The sequence below is a fragment of the Zosterops lateralis genome, assembly GCF_965231275.1.
Source record: "Zosterops lateralis genome assembly, chromosome: 9".
Lineage (NCBI taxonomy): Eukaryota > Metazoa > Chordata > Aves > Passeriformes > Zosteropidae > Zosterops > Zosterops lateralis.
Genome location: NC_139769.1, coordinates 9,727,352 through 9,751,225, shown reverse-complemented (window position 1 = coordinate 9,751,225; position 23,874 = coordinate 9,727,352). Strand labels below are relative to the sequence as shown.

At 48.4% G+C, this 23,874-nt stretch overlaps 1 protein-coding gene across 1 annotated transcript in view; it reads right to left on the bottom strand.

Moving 5' to 3' along the window:
* ZSWIM5 (zinc finger SWIM-type containing 5) overlaps positions 1-23,874 on the bottom strand; it is a gene marked incomplete at its 5' end in the record, with an annotated part of 95,329 nt that overhangs the window by 22,864 nt on the left and 48,591 nt on the right. Inside the window, one exon of the mRNA XM_083867483.1 lies at positions 5,696-6,052. Within this exon, the coding sequence (XP_083723609.1) occupies positions 5,696-6,052 (357 nt within the window). The remainder of the gene's footprint in view (positions 1-5,695; positions 6,053-23,874) is intronic.

Sequence of the window (23,874 nt, the reverse complement as noted above, 5' to 3'; positions counted from 1 at the left end):
ATTAAGGAGGAGGAGGTCTCAAAATGCCAAAAGTAGGTGTGTTTTTGGGGGGTTCCCGGGGCTACCCCTCGGTGCCTGCTGCTCACACGTAGCGTTAGCGACGGAAAGCCCGAGCAGCAAGGAAGGGAGCACGCAGCTAAATAAAACCTCCTCCTCCCACGCAACACATTTAGTACTTCGCACGTTGGGGTTCGGGCTGCAGCCAAATTAGCAACGCGCCTCCCGCGCCTCCAAATAAAGCCCAAATTTGCTTGTAAATGTATTTTTCTCTCCTATAAAAGATTCAGAGAGAGGGCTGTAATAGCAAATTCCCACACGTGCAGCGCAACCCGGCAGATAACGGGCTGCCCAATTACACTGGGGAGCTGGATAAACATTTAAGAGCAAACAACGGGATTTGTGCTGGGTTTAAATATTAATGGCAGGATTTGTCCACTTCCCTTTGCCAACGTTCACACCGTGGGGGCTTCGGCAGCAGCATGCCGTGACGCAGCTGATGAGTGATTCCATGTCTCGGCTCCAAAGGAGCTGGGAACGGCATGTAAAACAGCCCAGCGCCTGCATAACACATTTCTCTTATATCAGCATTCGTGCTCCAAAGAGCCCTGTTTCAGATGTGCTGGATCTTGGTCCTGCCGGATTCAGATTTAAGGAAACACCATCACACATCTTGAGTGGAAAGAGTGTTTCACCAGCCCGTTTACACTGGCTGTAGAAACTGAGATAAAAATGCAATCCATCACACCCCCGAGCTGGGCTCCCCCCTCACTGGGAGCTTGGGGGTTTAACTGTTTGACAGCCAAGTGAGACTTGGCAAATACAACGAGCGAGAAAAAAGGTCTGGAAAAATCTACAAATTAGAAAACAGAGTGAAGTCAGGCATGGAAAATTCAACTCCCTGCTCAGAAATTAGCTGCCCAACATGAAGAAAACAAAAGGGGCTCTTGGACTCGAAAACTGCAGGTTTCCAGGGCTGAGGAGGCAGTAGGACCTTGTGGGTCATGCCAAAGCATTGGTACATCCCAAACCCAAACTCCTGAATCCAAGAAGGGGAGATATATCAGCTGAGTAGTGTGGAAAACACTCCCAGAACACCTGACTTGAAGCAAGCTTGGTGATACAAAGAAAAAGGCATGATTATTATTTTTAACTAGTACCTAGAGCTGATAAAGTGATGCTAAAAGCTCCCAGTGATAAAGGTGGCTGCTCCAGCATGTCCCTTATGGTCATTTCACCTGACTATGCCCAGCACCCATCAGTGGTTTGGGGCCTGGCCGTGCCAGCCCCGGGGTCAGTGGTGCCTGGAGCAGGGCTGCCCGTTGTGGTGGCCATTCACAAGGGCCATCTCATGGCTGCACATGGTGGTGTTGCTGAATGCCTCCGGGCTCCTCTCCGGAATCCAGAGAGAAAACAGATGTGAAGGATCAGCTCAGGGCGGGGGGTGGGGAGGACATGGACAAATAAGCAAACGGCAGAAAACCTTGAAGAGAAAATAACCAGGCACCAGAAAGGAAATGAACTCTAACAAGGGATTAAAAATAGCAGCAAAGCAAGGAATCCAGCTCCGCCAAGACTCCCGGTTCATTTTCAAGTGAAGGCAAGTCAGAGGGAGCTGCCAGGGCAGCCTGAAGATTCACATACACCTGACAGCAACGAGGCAAGAGAATCCAGACTGGCTCCCAGCATGGTGGACAGGAGCAATGTGGTCCAGCTGGTACCAGTATCTGGTGCAGCCGACTTTTGAAGCTGCTTGTCAAGCACCACTTGTGCTCTGGAATCATTTGGCAGCCCCAGTCGCTCTGCAAGACAAGGGGAAGAGCTGCCTTGCTCTTCTCTTCAGCACTCAGGTGTGTTTTTTCCCTTAAATCCACAACAGCTCAGCAAACAGGAACATGAATGCCCTGGAGATCTGACCTTCTCCTCCTTCCCTGTGGGAAGGCAGAATTTCAAATAGATTTACTGGCGCTGCCCTCCAGACGCTGTCTCGAGATGACCTGAAAGTCAAAGAGCGCCCAAGGACTCCTCAAACATCAGCCTTGGCTCGGTGTGACAGGACAGGCAGGGACTTCCTGCACACTGACCTGCCAGCCAACTTGCTGTGCACAAGGAGCAAGATGAGACAGTATTAGCCCAGGAGTTGAAGCAAAGCTCAAGGTGGCCAAGAATGCATGTGGGACCAAAGGGAATGGATGAGGCAGGAGGCTTCTTACAGCTTTCACATAAGGAGATCTGCTTTTCCCATGCCTGAGGAACCATTCCCTTTAAGGGTTTTCCAAAAGTCCTCTCCTCCAAGGAAGTTCCCAAGACCCTGCAGGACCACGAAGGCCCCTTGGTGATTCACATGGCTTGTCCTCAGAGGGAGTTGCCCCTGGACCTTGCGACAGCAGAGGTTTTGTGGCTTTTCTCACTTCTGGTTGAGAAGAACATCCCAAGCCCTTCGATGGGCTGAGCACCACAGATACAGCATCATCCACTGGCATTTCCATGGGCCAGACAGACCACCCCAGCCACAACTCCTGGACTGAGGCCAGCAGCACTCTCTGCCATGTCCACATGCTGCTAAAGCTGGGTGAGTTACAGAGCTGCAAACGTGCGGTCTGCCAAAATCCCCTGCTCCTTATGCAACGAAGGGGGAGAATTCACCAACGATGCATGGATACATCTAAGCCCCAAATCTTCTGGGCCCACAGGCAGTGTCCTGTCTTTAAGCTCTCAGAAGAGCAGAGGAAACAGGGTGCCAAGGTGGTCACCACCAGATGACCCTCACTCCCTTGGAGTCCTAGCTGCTGGGTCCAAGCTTTCCAGCTGCAGCTTCTGGCTGTCCCCAGCATTTTACCCACCAAAGAGAGACCAAGCAGCCATGAGTCACTTTTGCTGGTGCAGTGACATCCTTGCAGCCTTGCTCTGTGCCAGGCAGCCACACTGCTGGCTTTGTCCCCTTGGGGAGGAGCATTGAAACCCACCCTGGTCTCCTCCCTCCAGCTGCCACTCCAGACGCCAAGCACGGAGGTGCCAGACACGCGGGATGTTCTCGCTGGCACACGCTGCCCTTTGCAGCCAAGCCAAAGGAGCAGAAACGTGACCCACTTCAGCAGGCGGAGGTCAAGTGGGGAGCAGAGAGGCAGGCACACCTAGGCTCTGCTTGGATTGAATCCTTTGGGAACATGCAAGCACCTTGGCTGCGCTCCAAGACTCCATCATTACTGGATAGTTTGCATTTCCTTCTAGGAAGACAGCCGGGAAGATCGGCACGCGGTGCACAGCCCGCGGCTACAGACTCCTGCAAGGAACAAAGCTCCAATGCCTGGAGCTGAGCACGCCAGACAATGGCCAGTAATTTTCTCTGCCATTCAGGCTCTGCAGGAGGAGAAGGAGCATCCCTGAAAGCCTTATTTTACAAAACCGGACAACCCCCTTGCACAAGGGGCATTCCCCACCCAGCCTGGTGCAAAATTAGCTCCTCAATCCTGCATATACACCATATAAACAAGGAAAGAGGAATCCTGCCAAGGAAAGAGGCAGGTGAGGAAGACCTGATGCTGACAGGAAGCTCAACAGACTTCTCCTCAAAATAAGGAGGGGCAGAAGAAAAAAGAAGGATTTCCAGAGAGAATATTCTTGCTCCGGGGTGTATTAACTTCAGGTGTCCAATGCATACAGTGGGTTACTTTTTGGGTTGCAGAGGCTGGCCTGCCAAAAGCCACCTTGGCCCCAACCACAAGGCTGGGGTGTGACCCCAAGGAACTGAAATGCACATGGTCAAGAAATGGACATAAAGTTCTATGTAGAGCACAGCTTGGAGAGTTACAAATCCCAGGATCAGTGACCCACTATGAATGCATGATCCACAACTGAGAAGGGCAATATGGGAGACAAATTTGGATCCACTTCACCTGGAGATCCCAGAATTCCCCTCTCACAAACAGATCCCCATGGCTGCCCCCATTCCTCACCCTGGGGTCAAGCAGGTCTGCAGTGTAGTTGGTTGCACTGTGGCTGTGCTTCTGGCCAGACCAGGGGGGCAAAACTTGCAACACTGTCCAGGATCAAGAACTGAAGCCGTGGACAGCATCACTGTGAACTTGAATGTGAGGAGTTTGGAGCCTTCCTTTTCACAGGATGCACCATTTATGAGTTATAGATCACCCTAAGATGATGTCATCATATGAAGGCTGATCTGCATCCTCCCCCAGGGTGAGACAAGGCTGCTTTCCTGTTTGCAGAGGTGTTTACTCACTTGTGACCAGCTGGGCAGCCACAGGGGTGTCAGAGAGGTGCCACCCTCTGTGGGGTGACCATGTCTCTGTTGGCTCAAAATCGCACACTGTAGTGTGTGAATCTGCACAAGTCTGAAGGGAGTGAGAATTTTTGGGTTGTTTTTTTTTTAACCACTTGTAAAAACAAGAAGCAGATATTGAACTGGAGCCAACATCTGTATCTTTGTAAGACTCTCAATCACCAGCCTTTTGCTGACTCTAGAGCAATAAATAATCAGAGCCTTAAAAGCTTTACTTCAATCTGCTTAGTAGAAAGCAGCCACAAACAATGGCCAAGAGGAGATCTTGCCCAGGCTCAGCTTCAGTAGATCAGTTGAGAGAGGGAATGGCCCTCACCAGATCCTTGCAGCATCAGAGGTCCTCATTATTTTACTATGCCAAAAATTGAAGCCCACCCCCCCACCAAAAGCCAGCTACTTAGAGCACAACCACCCACGTGGCAGATGGGGCCCAGCAGAGGGGACAAAGGCCTCTCCCAAGGTAGGAACAGGAACAACCAGATAGAGAGAGATGAACACATCTAAGATCAGAGCTGCCATCACCCACATGGTGACGGGTGAACCTCTGGCCTTACTTCTCTACATGTGGATTCAACTAGTTCAGATGGTATTTTAGGCTGCATATGGGGCTTTTCATCTTCAGAACACTTAACAGGCACGCATTAATCCCTGCAACGCCCTTCCGTGGCAGATAAGTGTTTATTATCTCTGCTCTACAGCTGGTGGGACTGGCACGGTGGGGAGCAGCTCATTGTTGCAGACCCTGGGCAACCTCAGCTCCTGGGATCCTTGAAAAGACACAGCAGGAGATCCCCAGGAGCCTGGGCTACATCCTGGGCCGGTGGGGCAGGGCTGGGCTGGGCACTGTCCCCCAGATTTCCAGGGGAGGAAGTCAAAAGCATCTTCCAAACACACAAAGCCCCAGGACACATCTCCACTGCCTTTGTGCAGTAGGGAAGAACAGTGGCGCTCATTTATTATGGGCAAATTAACGCCCATGGAGATTAAAGCTTTATCTCCCGCCAGCTCAGCTGCATCTGACTCAGTGCAGGGCTGGGACTAACACTGTATCCTCACGTGCTGGAGGAACCACATCCCCACTGCACCTCCTGCTCCTCATGGCCCCAGCACCATGTCCTTGGCTACTCCATTCTACTCTGAGCTGTGTCTTGTGCACCAACAGCCTGTCAGCTCTGCCTCTTCCTGCCTGTTGAAGCCCATGTTTGACAGATAAACACATAAAAAAGACCAGAGGGCAGGATGGGGACACCCCAGTCATGTGGTCCCAACACCCACACATTAGCATCAGTGTGACACTGCCAGCTCTCTCTGTGCTGCAAAAGACAAATGTAAAATGAAGGACACCACCCCAGCCCCAAACACAGAGTCAGCATCACAGAGCAAGGAGGGAGGAATTACCGTGCACTTGGTTGATCTCGGAGTTGGATGACAGGATCTCATCAGCCAACTTTTGGGCGGTGGGCAGCACCTCGGTGTGGTGTGCCGTGATCAAATACTGAACAAACTTCTGGAGCTGGTCCCTGTTCATCTGGAAAAGGGTCTCTGAGATGGGAAGACGGAGTTTGACCTGGTCTGGCTTGCGGATCCTGTACAGTGAAAGCGCCACGACGTGAGCGCAGTAAAAAATGTCCTTGTTCCCACAGCCGCACGTCACTGAGGTGATTTTGCAGCGGTCGAAGCTGATGGCCACCTTGTAGGTCATCTCTGGTTCTGTCGCAGTCGCTGGCTCCGTTACTGTTCCGCTGAGGTGGAACCCTGGAGAGGGGAAGAGGAGGGAAAAGTCAGGTTAGCTTCCCTCTGACCACAGCCACCCATGCCAGCTCCGGAAGAAAGAAAAGCCAAGGCTGCTTGTGTCTCTCTCATACACCAAGAAGTGCAGCACCCAGCACAGCCCACCCCTGTGGCTTACACCCAACAACACCCAGCCCATGTATACAAACACACTTCTGCACCAACACACACACAGAGCCAGACTCATCGGCGAGTTTATTTAACAGCCAAACCCTCAGGGGAAGAGAGAAGCTGCTCAGTTCCCATTTGTTTAAGTATCTCAGACTGTTTCTCTCCTGGGAGTCATTTCCATCCACGCCTCCCTCTCGCTGAATTTGCAACTCACATGAGCGAGGGCTGGTAGAAAAAGACCACGTTTGCTTTTCTTTGATGAGGCAGACAAAAAAACCCACAAACTAAATGCAAAGCAATTCCAACTTTGGTTCCTTAAACAGGTAGAGTGCTCCAGGGCATGGTCACAGCTCTGAGCTCTTCCACACAGTGTAAATAAAGAGCAGGGACAGGAGCTATGTGAAGTCCAAACCGCAGCTGGGGGAAAACTGTTCCCTGCGTTCCACAAATCATTCACACCAATGTTGTGGTGCTCCTGACAGTTCACACCATGCAGAAAGGGGGTGCAGTGCCTTCAGGCACAAAGTGTGAAAAAAAGCCCCAGAAGTCCCAAACACAGGTGAGGAACGTGAGATGGGCTCAGGAAGTCCCATGGGTCCAAGGAAAGGTGGATATACCAAGCAAGTGAGGGACTAAGTCAGTGAGATAAGACTGACTGATGGATGCCTATAAACCTGACTTTGAGTGGGAGACTCAGGAAGTTCTCACGATCCGGTTGCTGAGTGGGTCCAACACCAACACGCTGCACTTGCTCAGCCACCTGGAAAAGGCATATCTTTGTTTCTCACACTCATGTGCCTTGTTCCTCCAAGAGATTGAGGCTGCTCCAGGAGGTTAATTAACACAGCCAGGGCAATCCGGTGTCCCCATGTCAGAACATGGTGGGGGACCTGGCACCTCACACCGTCTATCCCAGCCATCCTCCCTGAGGAGGATGCTCACTTTTCTCCATGCCACTGCAACCTTATTAAGCCTGTGTATGTACAGGTCCCTGCAGAGCCTGACATCCCCTTGGAGAAGGCAGCAGACAGCTGAGAGCCCTACAATTAGCGACAGAAAAGGAGAAGGGGTGGGGGGGTGAAGATTAAAATACATTAACTGCATCAAACCCTTGTGCGTTTGCCAGCTCTTACAAAGGCTTTCGGAGACAAATTCTACCAGAGGTTTTTAATAAATGGCATCAAAACCAGCTATTCACTGCCAGTCTCTTTAAAGCCACGCCAAAAACCACATTCAAATCTGATTAAGCGTCAAGGAGGTCTGCTTTTACTTTAGTGGCGGGGCGGGGGAAAAGCAGACCTGTTCTGCTGCCATCACCCAAAGCCACCCCATGTGGCCAGCAGAGCGGGAGGGGAGGGATGGACAGCCCTGCACCTCCCTCCTCACCCAGCTCACAGGCTGTAGGGAGCAGGAGTGTGGCTGTGGAGGTGCTGGGCTCAGCGCTGCGGGAGCAGCACAGCCAGGGGCTGACAAGCCTCCCCCTCCACACAAGCCTGTCCCCCGGCAGCCAAACTATATAAATCCAGAGGATAAACTCCAAAGTGTTTATGTTTTACCACTTCTCTGGTTTGCAATGCTTGGCAGGCGGCTCCGACTCACTGCCAGTTTCTCCCTAGTTTACTTTTTGAACAAGTTAAAGGGACTGGAAACCGCGTTCCTGAGCGAGTATGTATGTATACCCTCGTATGTATGCCTGCACACACATACATAAAACGCTCTAGGACAAATTACTGGCCATAAACACTGCCTCAAAATGCTTACTTTAACAGGACCATGGGCCAGACCCCACTTGGGGCTAACTGGTGTAAGGCTGGAGGAACTCATTTAACCAAATGACCTGTTTCAAACAGGTATAAGTCTGAAAATGTATCAACTGTGATCTGATCCAGTCTCTCAAGACTGAATATTTGTCCAGATACTTCTCAGGCATTCCATAAACTGTGCTCTCCCATCTGCTGCAAGGTCTGGTCTTCACAACTCAGATCTGGTCTGCACATCAAGCAGGACCACATTCAGTATGTCAACAACTGCCAAGTTCATCTGGCACTCCAGCCCCAAGTCAAGTGTTGGTTTAGATTTTAGCTATGGTGACAGCAGATCTACTTAAGACAAACTAGGAACTCTACAAAACATTTATCAGAAGTTTAGTCAGAAATTAAACATGGCGGGGTGGACGAGAGGTGAGCTGGCAGGAACAGAGGCATTATTTGTGAATATTTACATTAATGTGAGGTCAGACTGCAGCTACCACATTACAGCCAGGTCTGTACCCCAGCACCCATGGCTGCTGAGCACACTAGCTCAGCAGGGATGGGTATCACTGTTCCAGAGAAAAGTGGTGGCTAAAAGGTAGGTTTTGGTGTGGTTAGTTCATCATCCATTGAAGCACACACTCCTGCTCCACACAAAACACTGACATTATCACCAAAAAGCTATTGGTAACCCTGGAAAAGTACAGCTGTCACTGTACCCTCCTCTCTGATCATCTTGCATCCTAGAAGAAAGAATCATCCTAGGAGCTGTGATACCAGCACTTCAGTAGAGAGAAACAGAGCCCTGATAACTGACACAGGGTCTGGATAGCACTGAGAGCAAGGACATACTCTCCTCTGTGTCCTCCCCATACATTTCAATTTAAGACATTCCTACAGCTCAGTGCTTATCTAGGACTTCATCTTCTGTTCTTAACATAAGCTAACTTGGTGTCTGATTTGCTGCCAGCAAAGTGACAGTGCCAAGGCTTGAAAACCATGGAAAAGTAATAATTAAATATCATCTTTGTAACTACAGACTCATTATGCCCCTCCAGAGTCTAGCTTTGTCCCAAGAACAACATCGCATTTTCCTTGCCCCAGAACACCCTCTCCTACTTATACCACAGAAGCTTCCCAGTGGATGTCTCTTTGATCAAGGTTGAAAAAGGAGCTGAGTGTTCATAACTGCCCCAGAAAAAAGCACAGAAAGGTGCCATGAATGTTCACGGGCACACAGGGCATGATGAGCTCATCTCTTTCTAATCCCAGCCATCCAACCCATCAAATGGGGACAAAACACTGGAGCAAGAACCTTCCTTGTTTTGCTACTGCAGGACATTGCATCTATGACTTAAATTAAAACAGACCCTATAACTGTTTTCCAGGAGTTTGTGAGCTCCACAAGCCTTTAGGAGGGACCGCAGTGCAGGAGACTTTGCTATTAGGACAAGAGTTTTAACACCTCAACAGGAGCATCTTTAACCAAGATGGTGAATTCTTTGATTTCTAAACCTACTTGTCCAAAGGCCCCTTGCTTCGTGTCCTCCAGCAATCACTGAAGATAAAGCAAACATTTAGGCTAGTTACATTGAAATACCTGGAGTCTGGAGATAGGCAGACCTCCAGATAGAAATTTAAACCCCAAAAACAAGCAAAACCCAGGCACAGCCCCTTCCCTTCTTTTAACTGTGGGCACCAACACCTGCAATAGAGAGGACTCCTCCACACCTACCACACTAGCTGGGAACCCGAGCGCTCAGCTCTGCTCCCTCTGGCAGTTGCTGCTCACAGCCATCCCTCAGATTTCACACTGCAGCCCAGACAGAAGTCACAGTTGTCATTTGCTAAGTTGTGCCATTCGGAAAAAATTAGCTCTTTCTTCCCAGGCGTGGCAGTCGCCTGCCTTTCCTGGAGCATTGGCACAGCTCTGCAGGGGTGGAAAGCACCACAGAGCTGCAGCCAACTGCAGGACCTGACCCTGAGGATGCTGCCCTGGCATTGCTGTGCAAGAGGATGGGGGCCACCAACACATGGGTAACGTGGGGAGCATTTCTTCATGGCACTGTGGTTCTTCTGTCTCCTCCACAGGCTATTCTCTGTCTTTGTGGAAATGTGGAAGTGGAGCAAGGAAGGGCTCAGCAGAAGGAAACATGCACCACATCCATGCCCTGAGCATGGACCACTGGTGGGATGTGGCTGCACAGTGTACATAAAGAACTCACAACCACACCTGGCTGTCAAAACCCCAAGTAAGCTCCCAGTACTTCAGGCTGATATTTTGGGCAGCCTCTGTTAGGAGCAACGTGATGGAAATCCATCCATGCAGCTTCCTGAAGGCACCAGCCACATCCCCTCACACCGTAGCCAGAGAGGGGTGGCTGTGGCAGACAGCAGCTTGGCTGTCCACCACTCTTTTACTCTGTGCTCAGCTCCTAGGACTCTCTACCTCTAGTCAGATGAACCCCACTCCAAATCTGTGTTTGGGGAGCTCTATCTTCAGACAGTCAGGAGCTCTGCAAAACCAAACGGGAACGAATAGACAGATATTTATGGGGCTCAGCAGATGTAGACAAGGCAAACTGAAATTCTCAGTGCAAGTTGTATACACTAGGTTAATGTGACCCAAATATTTTTTTTTTTAAATTTTCCAAACCACAGCGGAAAGTTATTTTAAACTAAAGTGATTCCAAGCTCTTTAGTGATTAAACGGACTGCAGCTCCAGCTCCTAGTGGAAAAACCATTTGTTTTTCCAGTGTGTGAAAGCCATAACTAGCAATGAATAATAATTGCCGCACCAAGTGTTATTTATAAGCCATTCTCAGTCACATTTCCATGCCTCGAAACAGCAGCTTTCTAAACATGAACTTAAAATCGGTCAATATTTGTAATGTAGACAGCACCCACAGGAGGAAGGTGTCGGTGTATTCGGGGGGTGGGAAGCGGAGGTTAGTAAAATCTCCCAAAGCTTTCCGGCTTCTAGATCAATTCCTCCAGCCGGCTGATGCTGACAATTGCTCAGTCCCTGACCTTGCACTTGGAAAGGAGATGGGCTCATGAACTCATTTGCACATGACAATGCTCCAGCAAAGTGAATCATCTGCCTCCGATAGTAACGAGAGTACGGCGTGCCCCAGCCCTCCTGGGCTCCATTCAACCAGCACAGGGCTGGCCTTTTGTGCTGCCAGTGTAAGAAAGACTCTGCTGAAGATGTGTGCAATTAAACCCACTTTTCTTGTTGCTCTTTTGATTCAGCGGCTCAATGAGAGGCACCCTAGGCAGGTGTTGTCACACACAGATAAAATGTGCCTTTTCAGAGCACTGGCAGACAGAAAGAAAGAGGGTAAGGCTGAATCAATTGCCATTTCTCCCTTGCAAAATAGGGAATCCAGGCTTCCAGAGAGTCAATGAGCAGAGCTGCGATGAGTTTCCATCCTCCCTCCTCCCCAAAGCTATTCTGTTTTGTGACCACAGGCAAAGGTGCTGCTGTTGAGACAGACTTTGGCAGGGATGAAGGAGGCAGGCGATGGCTGGCCAGGAGGATGCTGGCCCAGCAGAATGCAGCCACGCTCCTGCTGATAAAGGTTTTCCCTCTGCAGCCCTCCTCCCTGTCCCCACCATGCTCCTGTCCTTGCCCAGCCATTATCATCCTGGAAAAGCACCTCTACTTTCACAGAGCTAACAAAGACCATTAATATCACCCCAGGAAGGAGCCATGCCCGCAGCTGAGCTGCCGCAGGAGGAGCCGAAACAAAGGGATATGGATGAGTTGGAGAGTATGCACCGTGTCTGCAAGGGCCCCTACACATACCTATGGCCTCGGGCACCAACTACCACAGGTTTAGTAGAAAATACTCTTCTATCACCTCTCCGGGTAGGCCAGGGAAGAAGCAAGAGCTGCAGCTGTAAACAGAGGAGATGCAATGGGGCTGTTTGTGCTGGAGGGAGCTGTAAGCTCCTCTGAGCAGCTGAGTAAGCTGGAGGGACGCTCTCTCTGCCATCTGCTCTGATCCCACAACACCTCCTGCAAATGAAGAGTCAATCCGCTGGTTTCTATCCCTGTTAACCTCTAATCAGCCAAGAGGACCGGCCTCTGCCGTGCTCTTTATCCGAGCCAGCTAATGCGTGAAGCACACCGCGCTTCCCATCTGCTCCAGCATTACTAGAGTTAAAGGACAAAGCCGTTTCCCTGTCCCGAGCATTCACTTACACAGATGCCCTTGTATTAACTCAATTTCTCAGTGATTTCCATTATTACCCTTACGAGATTTCTGGTGTTTGTTTATCTAGGAGCCTGAAATGGAGGTTTTTCCCCTCCCCCTACCCAGCTCAGGGGCTTGGCTGGCCCAAGGCCATGCTCCAGACAACCAGTCCCAATCTGTGACTTCACCCAAAAATATTAGCAAATGTACTCCATTTTCTACCCAGCCTGGAGTGTTCTTTGTTGCCCATACAGTTCTTAAGAACCAGATTTTTTGGGTCTTTGTTGCCAGCCCCAAAGCCAAGACCACCCTTTCCAACCTCACCTTCCACAATTTTCCAACACCTGCTTGGAAATGGGTTTTTAATCTTCCCAGATGTGCAACCCTTGCTCTGAAGACATACGGTTTGGGCAAAAAAGAAAAAATACAACCAGTTTTAAAGCTTGGACTGATTTCTCTGATAAGGTGTACCCTTGCAAGCTGAATTCCTCTGCTAACAGGTCAGATCCAACTCAAACCAATCTAAATGATGGTTCTGAAGCAACAGAAAGGGCTTGAAGACAGGATAAGTAAGATTACCCCATCTTAGTTAACATATGCTGTGCATGCAATAACTAGTGGCAAAATGCTGTAAAGTCTCTGCTCTTTACTGCTACAATATAACTCATAGCCATCTTGAATATAAAGACTTTTCTTAAAACAATCAGAAATGTGAGAAAGATGAAGATGTGCAGTACATTTTTTAGCAGAAGCAGTGAATGCAGCATCCCTACGGTCAAAGGAGAAAAAGCAACACATTTCTGTGACCACCCCCAAAGCATCCAGCCCTCTTCTCTCTGTGCTCACAAGCGGCTATATCCAAACAACGAGCAACATGGTCCTTGTTACAGCTCAGGTGTTTGCTCAACAGATGCAGGGGTGTTTTCAAGCATGAAAGAAAATATCCACAGGGAGGAAATTCACATTTGCCACAGCTTCCGGGCCCATGCGTGCCATCAGTTGGAGCTGCCACAAAGCAAACCCAGCCCTGTGCTGTCACCACCTCGGCTGCCTCAAGGAAACTGATGGGAGATGCCAGAACTCACACACGAGGCTCAGATGGGGTCATCTCCTGACTTCAATGAAGCCACCCAGATTTCCAGCAGCTGAGAAGCTGCCTTCTAGCACATAAAAGGGTTTTAATTAGGAACTGCCTCTTATCCCTTCATGCAAGTGTCACCATGATGGGATCACTGAACCTCATCACAGTCAAAAGCAAGCGGACCAGTGCTCTTCCCTTCATCGCCTTTTTCATGTGGTGACTCACAGAGCTCTCAGCTCCACAAAAACATAATCCCAAGCCTTAAAGCAAAGTGGCTCCTATGCCAGAGCTCTTAACCTGTTGCTCCTGGCTCAAGGGCTCCTTCCTCAGTGCCCTCTACTTGTGAAAGTTGATCCAGAGCCATGGACATCCTTTTCTCTAGAGGTATCTGCTTGCCCTGTTGACCGGCTTTTCTGAGACATAACCTCTCTCCTGAATTGGCTGGGGAGCAGCTTTGGATTTTGTCTCCAAATATGCAAAGACAAATTGCATTCAATGCATATTTTACCATTTAAAGCTGCCTCAGGAATGGGTCATCTTCAAATCAAAACACAAACTCAATTTACCAATATCGAAAAACAAAAGCAAAACCAAGCCTGAGAACCTCCTGACTTGTTTTCTTCCCACATTTTGGTTTTGTGTAAGGCAGGATTAGCTTAACAAGGACCAGAATCAAACCAGGGCATCACACAGCAATGGAGGGAAGCAGGACACCACCCTGATCCTCCCTGAGACACCAGACCTCAAAATAGAAGCTCTACAATTTATAGGGAAGTTATTAGTTATGATTTTCCTGGCCCTCAGACGCCTTCCAAGGGAATGAGGCAGCCTAGATTCAATACGAAAATCTGCTCCAAATTCTTCCCCAAAAAGACAGTTTTTCCACTAAGAATAGCTCTTTCATTTTTAAGAGAGCATAAAGCCTGACTTTCTAAGTCACTGGCAGTGTTGTTAAACGAACACTGTATTTACAAAGCATTTCAACAGCATTTGTGGCAATGGTCTCAGTAACAAATTTGCTGAAAAGGTCAATTAACTTCCTTCCGAGAACCTCACTTCTGAGCACAGAAAACGGCTTTGCACTAAAACTGCTTCCCCAAAGTGGAAAAAACTCTAAGGTGACACCATTTTGCCATTTCTCCTCTCCACTCTCCATTCAGGAGCTGAGCACAGACCCCAGGAGAAGGCACCAGAATGACTGACCTCTTCTGCCGACTTTTACAGCCCTTATCTAGAATAAACCCATCTCTTTTTTTTTTTTTCTTTTATATAAATATATATATTGAATTTCACTAAGGAGACCACAGACACACATTTCATATTGCAGAAATATTATTATACTTAAACAGCTTAGCTCACTTCAGTAACTTCACAAAAACTTAGCGGTTTCCTCTCCCCTCTGGCCCCCAAACCAATAAAGCTTAAATTGTGGAGCTTATTTGGGCTGCTCCATATAGGGAAATTATCTACTCATTGCAGAATAAATTATTCAGCAATTGCTATTCCAGATCAGCCTCTTCTGTTGACATTTTATTCCAGAATAATTTTTGGAAACTCTGTGGGTATATTTCTGAAAAAAGGGACCTCAATTCCAGGACAGGGAGTTATCCAAATACCTGCTGGCACACCAGTGGCTGGTCACCAGCCCATGGTGAGAGCCTTGACCAGAGCCATCCCAGATGAGGAGGTGAGAGGTGGTGTCAAGTTTGGGAAAACTGACTGCTGTATTTCAACATCCAGCAAAAACTGAGGTGAAAGAAAGGCACGGACCTTGATTTCGAGTGGAAAACCTTTTTTTTTTCCAGCTTTCTTTCAATTCATAAGTTGCAAAGCAAGAGGAACCACGTAGCAAGAGGCTGGAGGACTTTGCATCACAAGGTGTAACATCTGGAGAGTGGCACAGCTTTTATCTATCATGCAAGTAAAGTGTGTTGAGGGTATTTGAGAAGCACCAACTCAGAGTGGAGAGCCCTTGCAGAGCATCTACCTGTGCTGTGGCAGTTTCCAAACCCAGCTCAACCTGCTGCTGGATATTTTATGCCTCTTCTACATGAACCAGGGTTTTTTGGGTATCCTCCAGCTCTACCAAATTATGCATCACATTCAGCAGTACTCAGAGTCAGCTCCATGGAGCACAGAGGCCGTGCCTGGGCAGCCAGACTCATTGCTGTTTCCTGGGCACAGCCGTTTCCCCAAGCCCCATAAATGGTTCCCTGGTACAAACATCACCATGCACAAACCTCCACACACTTCAGAGGGCAACAGCAATGCAGTGTGTTCATGCACTGTAAGGAAAATCAAAGAGGGTTAAGACCAACCCAAGCGAGGCAACCACATAAAAGTCCTCAGTTGCCAGTATGTCCCCTCTGGTGAGACCCTGCAGCGAAGTTCTGGGTCATGGCTGACGAGCAGTCAAATTTCCTGATTCTGCATGACCAAAACCCTCTGCAGAACAGTCAACACGCTTTAAATAACACTTTAAAAACCCTTTTGATCACATTAGTCTTCACATGACCTTTCTGAGAAGTTAGGAAGGCAGCGGGAGGTCTGCAGAGCAGAGACTTCCCCAGCAGCCCTCCTCGCTTGAAAGGAATGTGGTTGGGGGACAGATGCCTGACAAAGATGCTCTGCTCTCCTGCATCAGCAATTTTCACCATCTTTAGCACGCAGGCATTTCAGGAAAAGCAGATTTCCATGCAGTGATTATAAGCCCCTCAGTACTACCCTTTCTCTTTCCGGACACACATTGTCCCCAGCACCTCCCAGCCACACATCACCAACCTCTGCAAGGAGCATGCAACTGGAAAGCTGCCCCGGAAGATCCACCATGCACAGGAAAACAGGAGCCCTCCTGCTTTTCAAATCCAAGATGACTCTACAGCTTCACAGCCTTCAAAAACACAAAGGCCCACAAAAGATGATACCCAGAGAAATGAGAGCCATCGCTCCTGCTGGATCAGGAGCAGTGTACAGGCTGCCTCTGTGAAACTCATGTTTCTCATTAAGAACTTCACAGATATTTTTTTTTCCCCTGGAAAAACATTGTTATTCAACCCACAGCCTAGACTGCAGGCTCCTCCGTTTGCTTTTGATGCAGTGCAAACATCTAAAATGACACCATGTAATGACAAGATCTGTCATCAGGATGGCTGGGGCTACAGTAGAAAGAAAAACAAAGGAACGATCCTTTCCTTCTCCCTAGAATTCAACACAATTAAAACAAAAGGAAACCTATATTGTGAAGTTAATGTTAAATACAAAGGATTGAAGGTAAAAGGGAAAAGTGTGATGTGAAACATTTAGTGGTGGTTTTCTTCCATTATGTGCCATGAGGCCCTTTTGGCGTGGATGGAGAGTCTGCAGCTCCTCTAAACACAGATCTATTTCAGTAATTAAGATTTTTATGAAGAGGGAAAGAGAAAGAGAAAGGGAAAGGGAAAATGAAAGGGCTGCAATATCTCAGATAAGTATCTGTGGATGAAATTCCACCTCTGCAGCCTCCTGAAGCTCCTGGTTAGCCCCCATCCTCTGTGGGACAAGCCAGGCACAGCTCCCTGGCAGCAGATACAGCATGTACCAAAATGTTATCAGCACATTCATCACAATTTGGAACGGGAAGCAACCAAAAATGCAGTCAGCTCAGCATAATGGGATAGAAATCAAGTAAAAAGCAAAACCAGATGAGCAACTAGGAGTTGACTCCTCCCTTCCCTTTGAAAAGGGAAGCCAGTAATTTGAGAGAAGGTGGTTTTACCCACAATCTCAGCAAAGAGGTCTAGGAGTCACCCAATAATCACATAACCTAAGTATTACACAGTACTTCCACTTAAGAGACGGGAAAACATTGTGGGGAAATCTTCCTCTGAATCCTGAAAGCAGGTCCATAGGCACGCCCAGAAAAGGAGGAGCAGTCACACACTGTGGGTGACATATCATGGCTTTGAGTGATCTCCCTTCTGGTCAGATGGCAGAGTGCACCTGTGGAGCTGCACCTTGCTATTTTTCCTGCTCCATGCTGAGCAGGAGTAGAGTTCCCTTCCCCTGTCTGGGAAACCAAGGCAGTGGGGTCTGGCAGCAAACCAAGGGCCAGGGAACAGTGGCTGGGATGCCACTTGCTCCAAGTGCAAGGAGCCCATGCTCCACTCCTGTCTCACCAGGAAGGAAACCTTCAGCCCTGCCTTACCCCCAGACATCCTCCTAGGGCTCAAACTGTAATATCTGCAAGCTTTTGGGTAAACTCCCATGTTTGGACTTTCCAGGAACCACAGCCACTGACTAAATACAGTGCTTCACCGCAAAATAAACTGCTCTAATGAGAGTGGTCAGGGTTGATGATGCTCTCACTAAGATGACACCTGCAAATGTATCTGTGGAGGTGGATTCCATACTGCCCCGATGCTGGATGCTGCTAATCCCACTGCCACAGCTGCTTAGTAACTCCCACAGTTTGCTGCACCGACTGTGTGTCAGGCATTAAGTACCAAAAACTCAGGTTTTGCAGCTGAGCAACAGACAGGAGATATCCAAAGGCCATTTTCTCCTCCAGGAGGTGCCACCTTGAGCTCTTGAAAGTTCCTGCCAGGATGCCAACCTGTAGCCCACACCATTCAACAACCACTATGAACCATTTGCAGTGAAGAGCCTCAGTCTGTGGAGCCACATGAGAAGCCTGATTATCACAGGCATCTTGAGAAGATGCAAGCATGATCTTGAAACCACCAAGGTACAGAAATTAAACTCAGTTTTCTTTCCAAAGCTTGAGACATTTTAAGCAGATACAACTGCTCTTGTCATGGCTCATGGCTTCTGAGTAACTTGAGCTGCTCAGAGAAGTTAACATCAGCCTGATGCAAAGCCAGACTCCATAGAACGAGTGTACATGACACTCAGGCTGAGGTCACCCCCGAACCAAACACAGCATCACCTCAGGTGGGTGTCTTAAGGAAGCAGCTGTGGGTTTCTGGCATTTAGAGGGTGCTGAGACCTGATGGGACCACACAATGAATGACAGAGCTCACCTGGAGGAGCAACACTAGGGCTGCCCAGTGATACACAGGGAAGATGTGTCTGCCCAGTTGTGATGGGTTTCAAATTTACCCAGAGCTAAAGGAGATGAGACCCTCAAAGTTCCCAGCAAGACCAATCTTACCTACTCTCATGAACCCCCATACAATCTAACTCTCCCTGAGCCCTTGCTCAGAGACCTACTTGCAAAACTTTACACCCATCACTTGTGTGCACAGGGAATGGTCAACCTTTATGGGCTCTGACACCAATGCACTCATCTCAACAGCAAACAGTCCCTCAACAACACACACGCCAAATTAAAATTATTCCAACCCTCAGCAGCCTCTCTCTCTGAAGAGCAACTGCCATTACTTATTAATCTGCTTCCTCAAGATAAACAAGAAATTTATTAAAGTCTGAAACAGACCAGGAGCACACAAGGCAGCAGAGGGGCAAGGGGTTGCCACTTGTCTTAAAAAAATAAATACTTCTATGCTAGATTACACTTTCCACTTGCTGTTTCCTCCAGGAACCAGTTTTCACTCTGTGCAGGATGGAAACCCCACAGACTTCTATGTTATGTTAAGGGCTCAGTCATTTTTGAGGGGAGGAAGCATCAAATTTTAGACCTAGAAGGTGAAATGCAAATAAAAATAGACATTTTAAAATAAAAGCTAAATCCATCTGAGTGATGAATGCATCTGTCTACAGGCTGCTCTCACAGATCATGACCTTGACATCTTGCAGAGGTGCAATCTTTTACAATAAATTCAGTTCCTTTGTTTAGAGAAACTGCTCTGTTAAACCTAGAGATGAACTCAGCACGGATGAAGAGACCAACACTTCCCAGGAGAGCTGAAAGCAGAGTCTCACTCCATTCAGTCAACAAGCAGGCGATGCTCGTGGGTGGAACTGGAAGAACAAAACTCTTCAGTACAGTTTCCTACGTCATCTACAGTGAGGAGAAATGGTTGGAAGGATGATGAGGAGCAGAGTTCCCTTCATGCTCACAATGTACATTTGCAAAGGCAAAACATCATCTGTGGATTTTCCACCCATGCAACAGCCGCTCCAACAGCCTTGCTTTCATATAGCCCCCCTTGTTTCTCCAGTCACAAGGAAAGAATTAAAAATGACTGTTTCCAGCCTAGTACGAGTTATCAATTGCATCAGTACACCAGCCCAAAGGAAATTATGTCCACAGTATATCCAGCATTTGTGCAGGCAGGAGTATGTGGGAGATAAAAGGGAAAGAAAACTCAGCAGATAATCAGGACACCTAAAACACAAGTACAAAGTCTGCAGTCATGGTTGCCTTCAGTCTTAGTGGTTTGTTAAAAATCAACTTGATTTTTAAGTGATCAATACAGAGCAACAGCACTGAGGATGCCTTTGGGGCAGTCGCAATCTTGGGACCTCTAGGACACCATGAGGGTTTATCTCTCAGCCTCCCCCTTAATGAAGGTCACATTAGCATCATCATCTCCAACCACACTACTGTAAGAACCACAGCTTTGAGAGCTCTGTGCCACCAAGAGACATTGCTGGATTCAGGCAATGGGTATGAAGTGTCTTGGGGTAAGACACCCCCAGACCCATAAGTATGAGTGAACTGAACTAAAAAGAAATGAAAACCAAATCTCCTGTGACCGTCACAGACTCTGTGAAGTTCAGCCAATCCCAACTGTTCTCTTCTCCTGCTGACTCCTGGACCACAGCAGTCATGGGACTGCCCTGATCCCACCTTTGCAGTCCTCGAGTCAAATGCTTCGGAAACATTATTCCAGTTCAACACCCCTGGGAGATGTGATGACTGAAGAGTCACCAGTTGACAACTCCAAGCTGTCCTGCAGCAAGTAGACAGATGAAACAGCATGGTGGAGGCTGGCACAAATGACAAAGCCAGCATGGGACAGTCCAGCCTCCTGCTACCCTCCATCTACCACTGTTGACCCAGCTCCTCCACACCTGGAGTGGGCTACAGATATCACCCAGTACCCAAGGTAGATGCTGGATCCGGCTACCACCACTCAATTAAATTCACTTTGAAATTCTTGGCTTCCTGTATCTGCGTCAACTGGATAGTTAAGCTGACACTTTTGCACGTTCTCTTTGTCTGGAGCCAACAGATCAATCTGCCTCAAATACAGGAGATCTCTTTTTAACACTCCAAAGCTAATGAAAAAAATCCCCTCTGGTGAAAGGAAAACACTGGATCAGAGAGGTTTTATTAGCCCTTAACCATGCAAAGTTGGAAGCTCGTCCCCTGTTTAATTCTAATACTCCAACTCTGTTAAACATTAACTGTATAAATAATCAAATAGTTCACATGACAGAGTCATACTTCCATTGTGGGGCAAATAACCCAGAGGGTAATCAAGGGAGTAGTCTTCTGGTCTGAAGGATTTCCAGTGCTCTCCAAAAAGCAGAACAAAGACAGTCCCTTCCCCCTCCTATGCCTTCAAAGCAAAAGCTTTGATTCACTTGGGGAGACCACATCAAGCCAGAGCAGAGGCATGCAAGTGGTATGTATCTCATCATTCCCCTCTGCTCCAGAGACACACGTGAAACCACCAGCCACTGTGTGGTCTCAGCCTTGTCAAACAACCTGCATCCACTCCTAAAACACCCAACCCTCTCTGGCCCCACTGGCTGGAAAGCTCTGAGAATCCTTCTCACCCTTGCTCCTCACCACCTGGGGAGGTGGTGTGACTCCAACCACTCAGCCCACATCAGTCCCAGACACAGACCCTTCCACCAAACCCCAATGCTGCTTCTTCAAGGTAAGTGTTCTTCTGGCAAGCAGGATTTGAAGCAGACAGGAGCTCCAGCTCTCCAAAAGCCTGTGGTCTTCCACCTGGCTCAGAGGGGCCACAGACTCAACCCCACTGAGAATATACCTGATCTCCAATGCTTGTAACATGGATCACAACTGCCTGGTGGTTTTGAAATGAAGCTCTCACTCTCTTTGGGCTTTGGTTTTCCTGACTGCAAAGCTGGGATAATGTCCCTTCTGGGACTCATAGGGGTATTTTGAAGAGCAGGCTGAAGTTTGGCTCCTTAGGAAATGGCTGGTGCATTTGCTGTGGAAGAAAATATCTATGAAGGAAAAGAGACTGTTTGAAAGAAGTTTAAAAATTAAAAGCTGCATTAAAACTATATAAATGTGATGCTGACCATTCCCTTTGTCCAAGGTCAAGCTAAGGTAATTTTGTGAAATATGTAATCATCTGATATCCAGGACTGCCTCCGTTTAGACTGATGCTCTCACTTTAATGCTGACTGAAAACCTTCAAGTGATGCTTGACAATCAAAGCATCAAGAGCCAAATGGAGAAACGTCTGACCCACAGCCCTGCCTAAAACTGCACTTTCAGTACTTCTGAGCTGACTTTGGAAAGCCAGTATTGGCTTTGGCAGAACCCAGGAGAGCCACTGTGCATTAATTATCGCTCTTGCTCTGCAGACAGACATACAAAAGATAAAGACAACTGTGAGGCTTGTTCAGAACAAGGGATCCAGCACCATCTCAGTATAAGTACTTTCTCCTTCAAGTGTTATTCAACCCTCCAGATCTTGAAGACAGCCCTTGACTGAAGGCCCTTTACCTACACTGTAAAGTAAAGCATGGACTCACCACAACCCATGTGATTTTTGTCCACATTGCTAAGTTTAGGTTCAGCACACCACCTGAACTGTACAAAAAAAATCACCTCTCCCAAGCACAGCCATTACACCAAAACCTGCATTGTTGAAGTGGTCAGCAGGACTCCTCTCCATCAGCTGCAGAGATAAGAAAAGACCCACTTCCACCACTGCACACCCAGCCGTACAGCTGACCAGAGCTGTATGGTCCATCATGCCACCTATATAGTATTCCAACCAAAACTGCACTGTTCTGGGCTTCCCCCAGCAAGACCCTGATTTATCTCCTGCTCCTGCTGACAGCTGAGAGTGCAGCTGGGATCTACAAGCACAGAGAAAGGCTCTTGGTTTCTAGAATGTCAGCTGTGGAAGTGGGGGAAACCAGGTGTTGCACTCCTGGGGAAATGCTTTTCCTGGTCAGCCCATCATTTTCTAGTTGCTCCTCTCAGCACCCCCAAGAAGCACACACAGCATGTACAAGAGCATAAGACACCCCTCAGAGGCCCCCAGCCTACCAGCACTGACTGGAATAACTCAGGCTTAAGCCCAGCTCTTTGCAGACACAGCCCATCCCACATGCACAGAGTCTGAGAATGCAGAGTGAACATGAAGGTGAGAAGGGTCCCAGATCCTTGGAACTTGGTCCCTTCAGGAAGACACATTGGGAAGGGCTTAGCATGACTTTACAACATCTGTAAGCAGGTTTCAGCAAGTAACTCAGATGTCACTCAAATTACTGGTGCAGCACCAAAGGAAGGACCCTCTGTGAGCATTGGACACAAGCATCTCAGTCCCTCCTGGCTCCCTCACCCACGCTGACACACTTCACAGGCAAGCTGCCCACGCCCGGAACAAGCAGTCTGCTCCAGGGCCGATTCCCACTGCATCTCCCATCCTTATTTAAAATGAGCTAGCTGGTTCCCCTGTTGTACATGGTGCAATGCCAGCCACACTGAACAGGCTTCATGTAAAACACAGCCCACTGCCTTTCCAAGCCAAGGGGGAGACATTCTCCCAGTGTGCAGTCAGCAACTTCAGATACCCTTAAAGCCAAGCTCTTGGTCTTGCTTCCTTCATGAAGCAAAGGCAGAAAAAGCACCGCAACACCCCTACTCCTGCTTTCTCTGCCAGCTCCTTCAGCAAGATAGACATACAGACCTCCTCCATCTCTGCAGCAAAATCTTCTAAACAGACAGGGACATGGAGATGCCAGGGATGTTTCTGAAGGACAGCAGCCATGATGAAAACCAGTGTTGAGCACATTTCCTATCATAAAGGTTAAATCTTGAAGATGACTCCCTGAAGCACTCATCCCAAAGGGAAAGATAGGTTTTAAGGTCAAACAAAAGAAGGAAATTCAGCCGAACGACCATGTCCCAGCCTGTGGTGCCATGACTGACGTGGCATCCAACACACCTGCACAGCCCTGCAGCTGCTGCCTCTCCCATCCCTCTCCATTCCCACAGTAAAAGCACAGAGAACTCAGGAAAAGTAGATAAGGGTCCTTCTGAGGAAAAGCAACACCATTCCCCATGAAGCTGATGGAAAAGCCCTTCCAGGATTACGTCCAATGGCAAGACAGCTCACACTGAGGGCTCTGGGGCAGCATCAATATAAGTATTTATGTTCTCCCCCAGACACCTACCATCACTCTCTTAGAGACACTCAGGTCATAGAGCAGGTGGAAGACCCAAGAAGCCCCAAAACAAGGCAGAGTCACCAGCATCACGCTGCACACTTCTGAGATGCAGGAACCTAGAGGCTGGAGGCACCAAGGCAGCCAGGATGCTGTGGCAGAGCTGCTGCCACCAACAGCCTCCTACACCAGCCACCCACTGCTCCAGCACTGTGGCAAGAGGTGGTCCAGACTGGAGGTAAAGCCAAGAACCACAGCAGGAGAAGGGCAGACACAGAGACAGGAGAACCAAAGGCTCTTCACCTCCCACGCAGTCATGTAACTGCAGCCAGAAAGCCTTTTGGACTTACGGT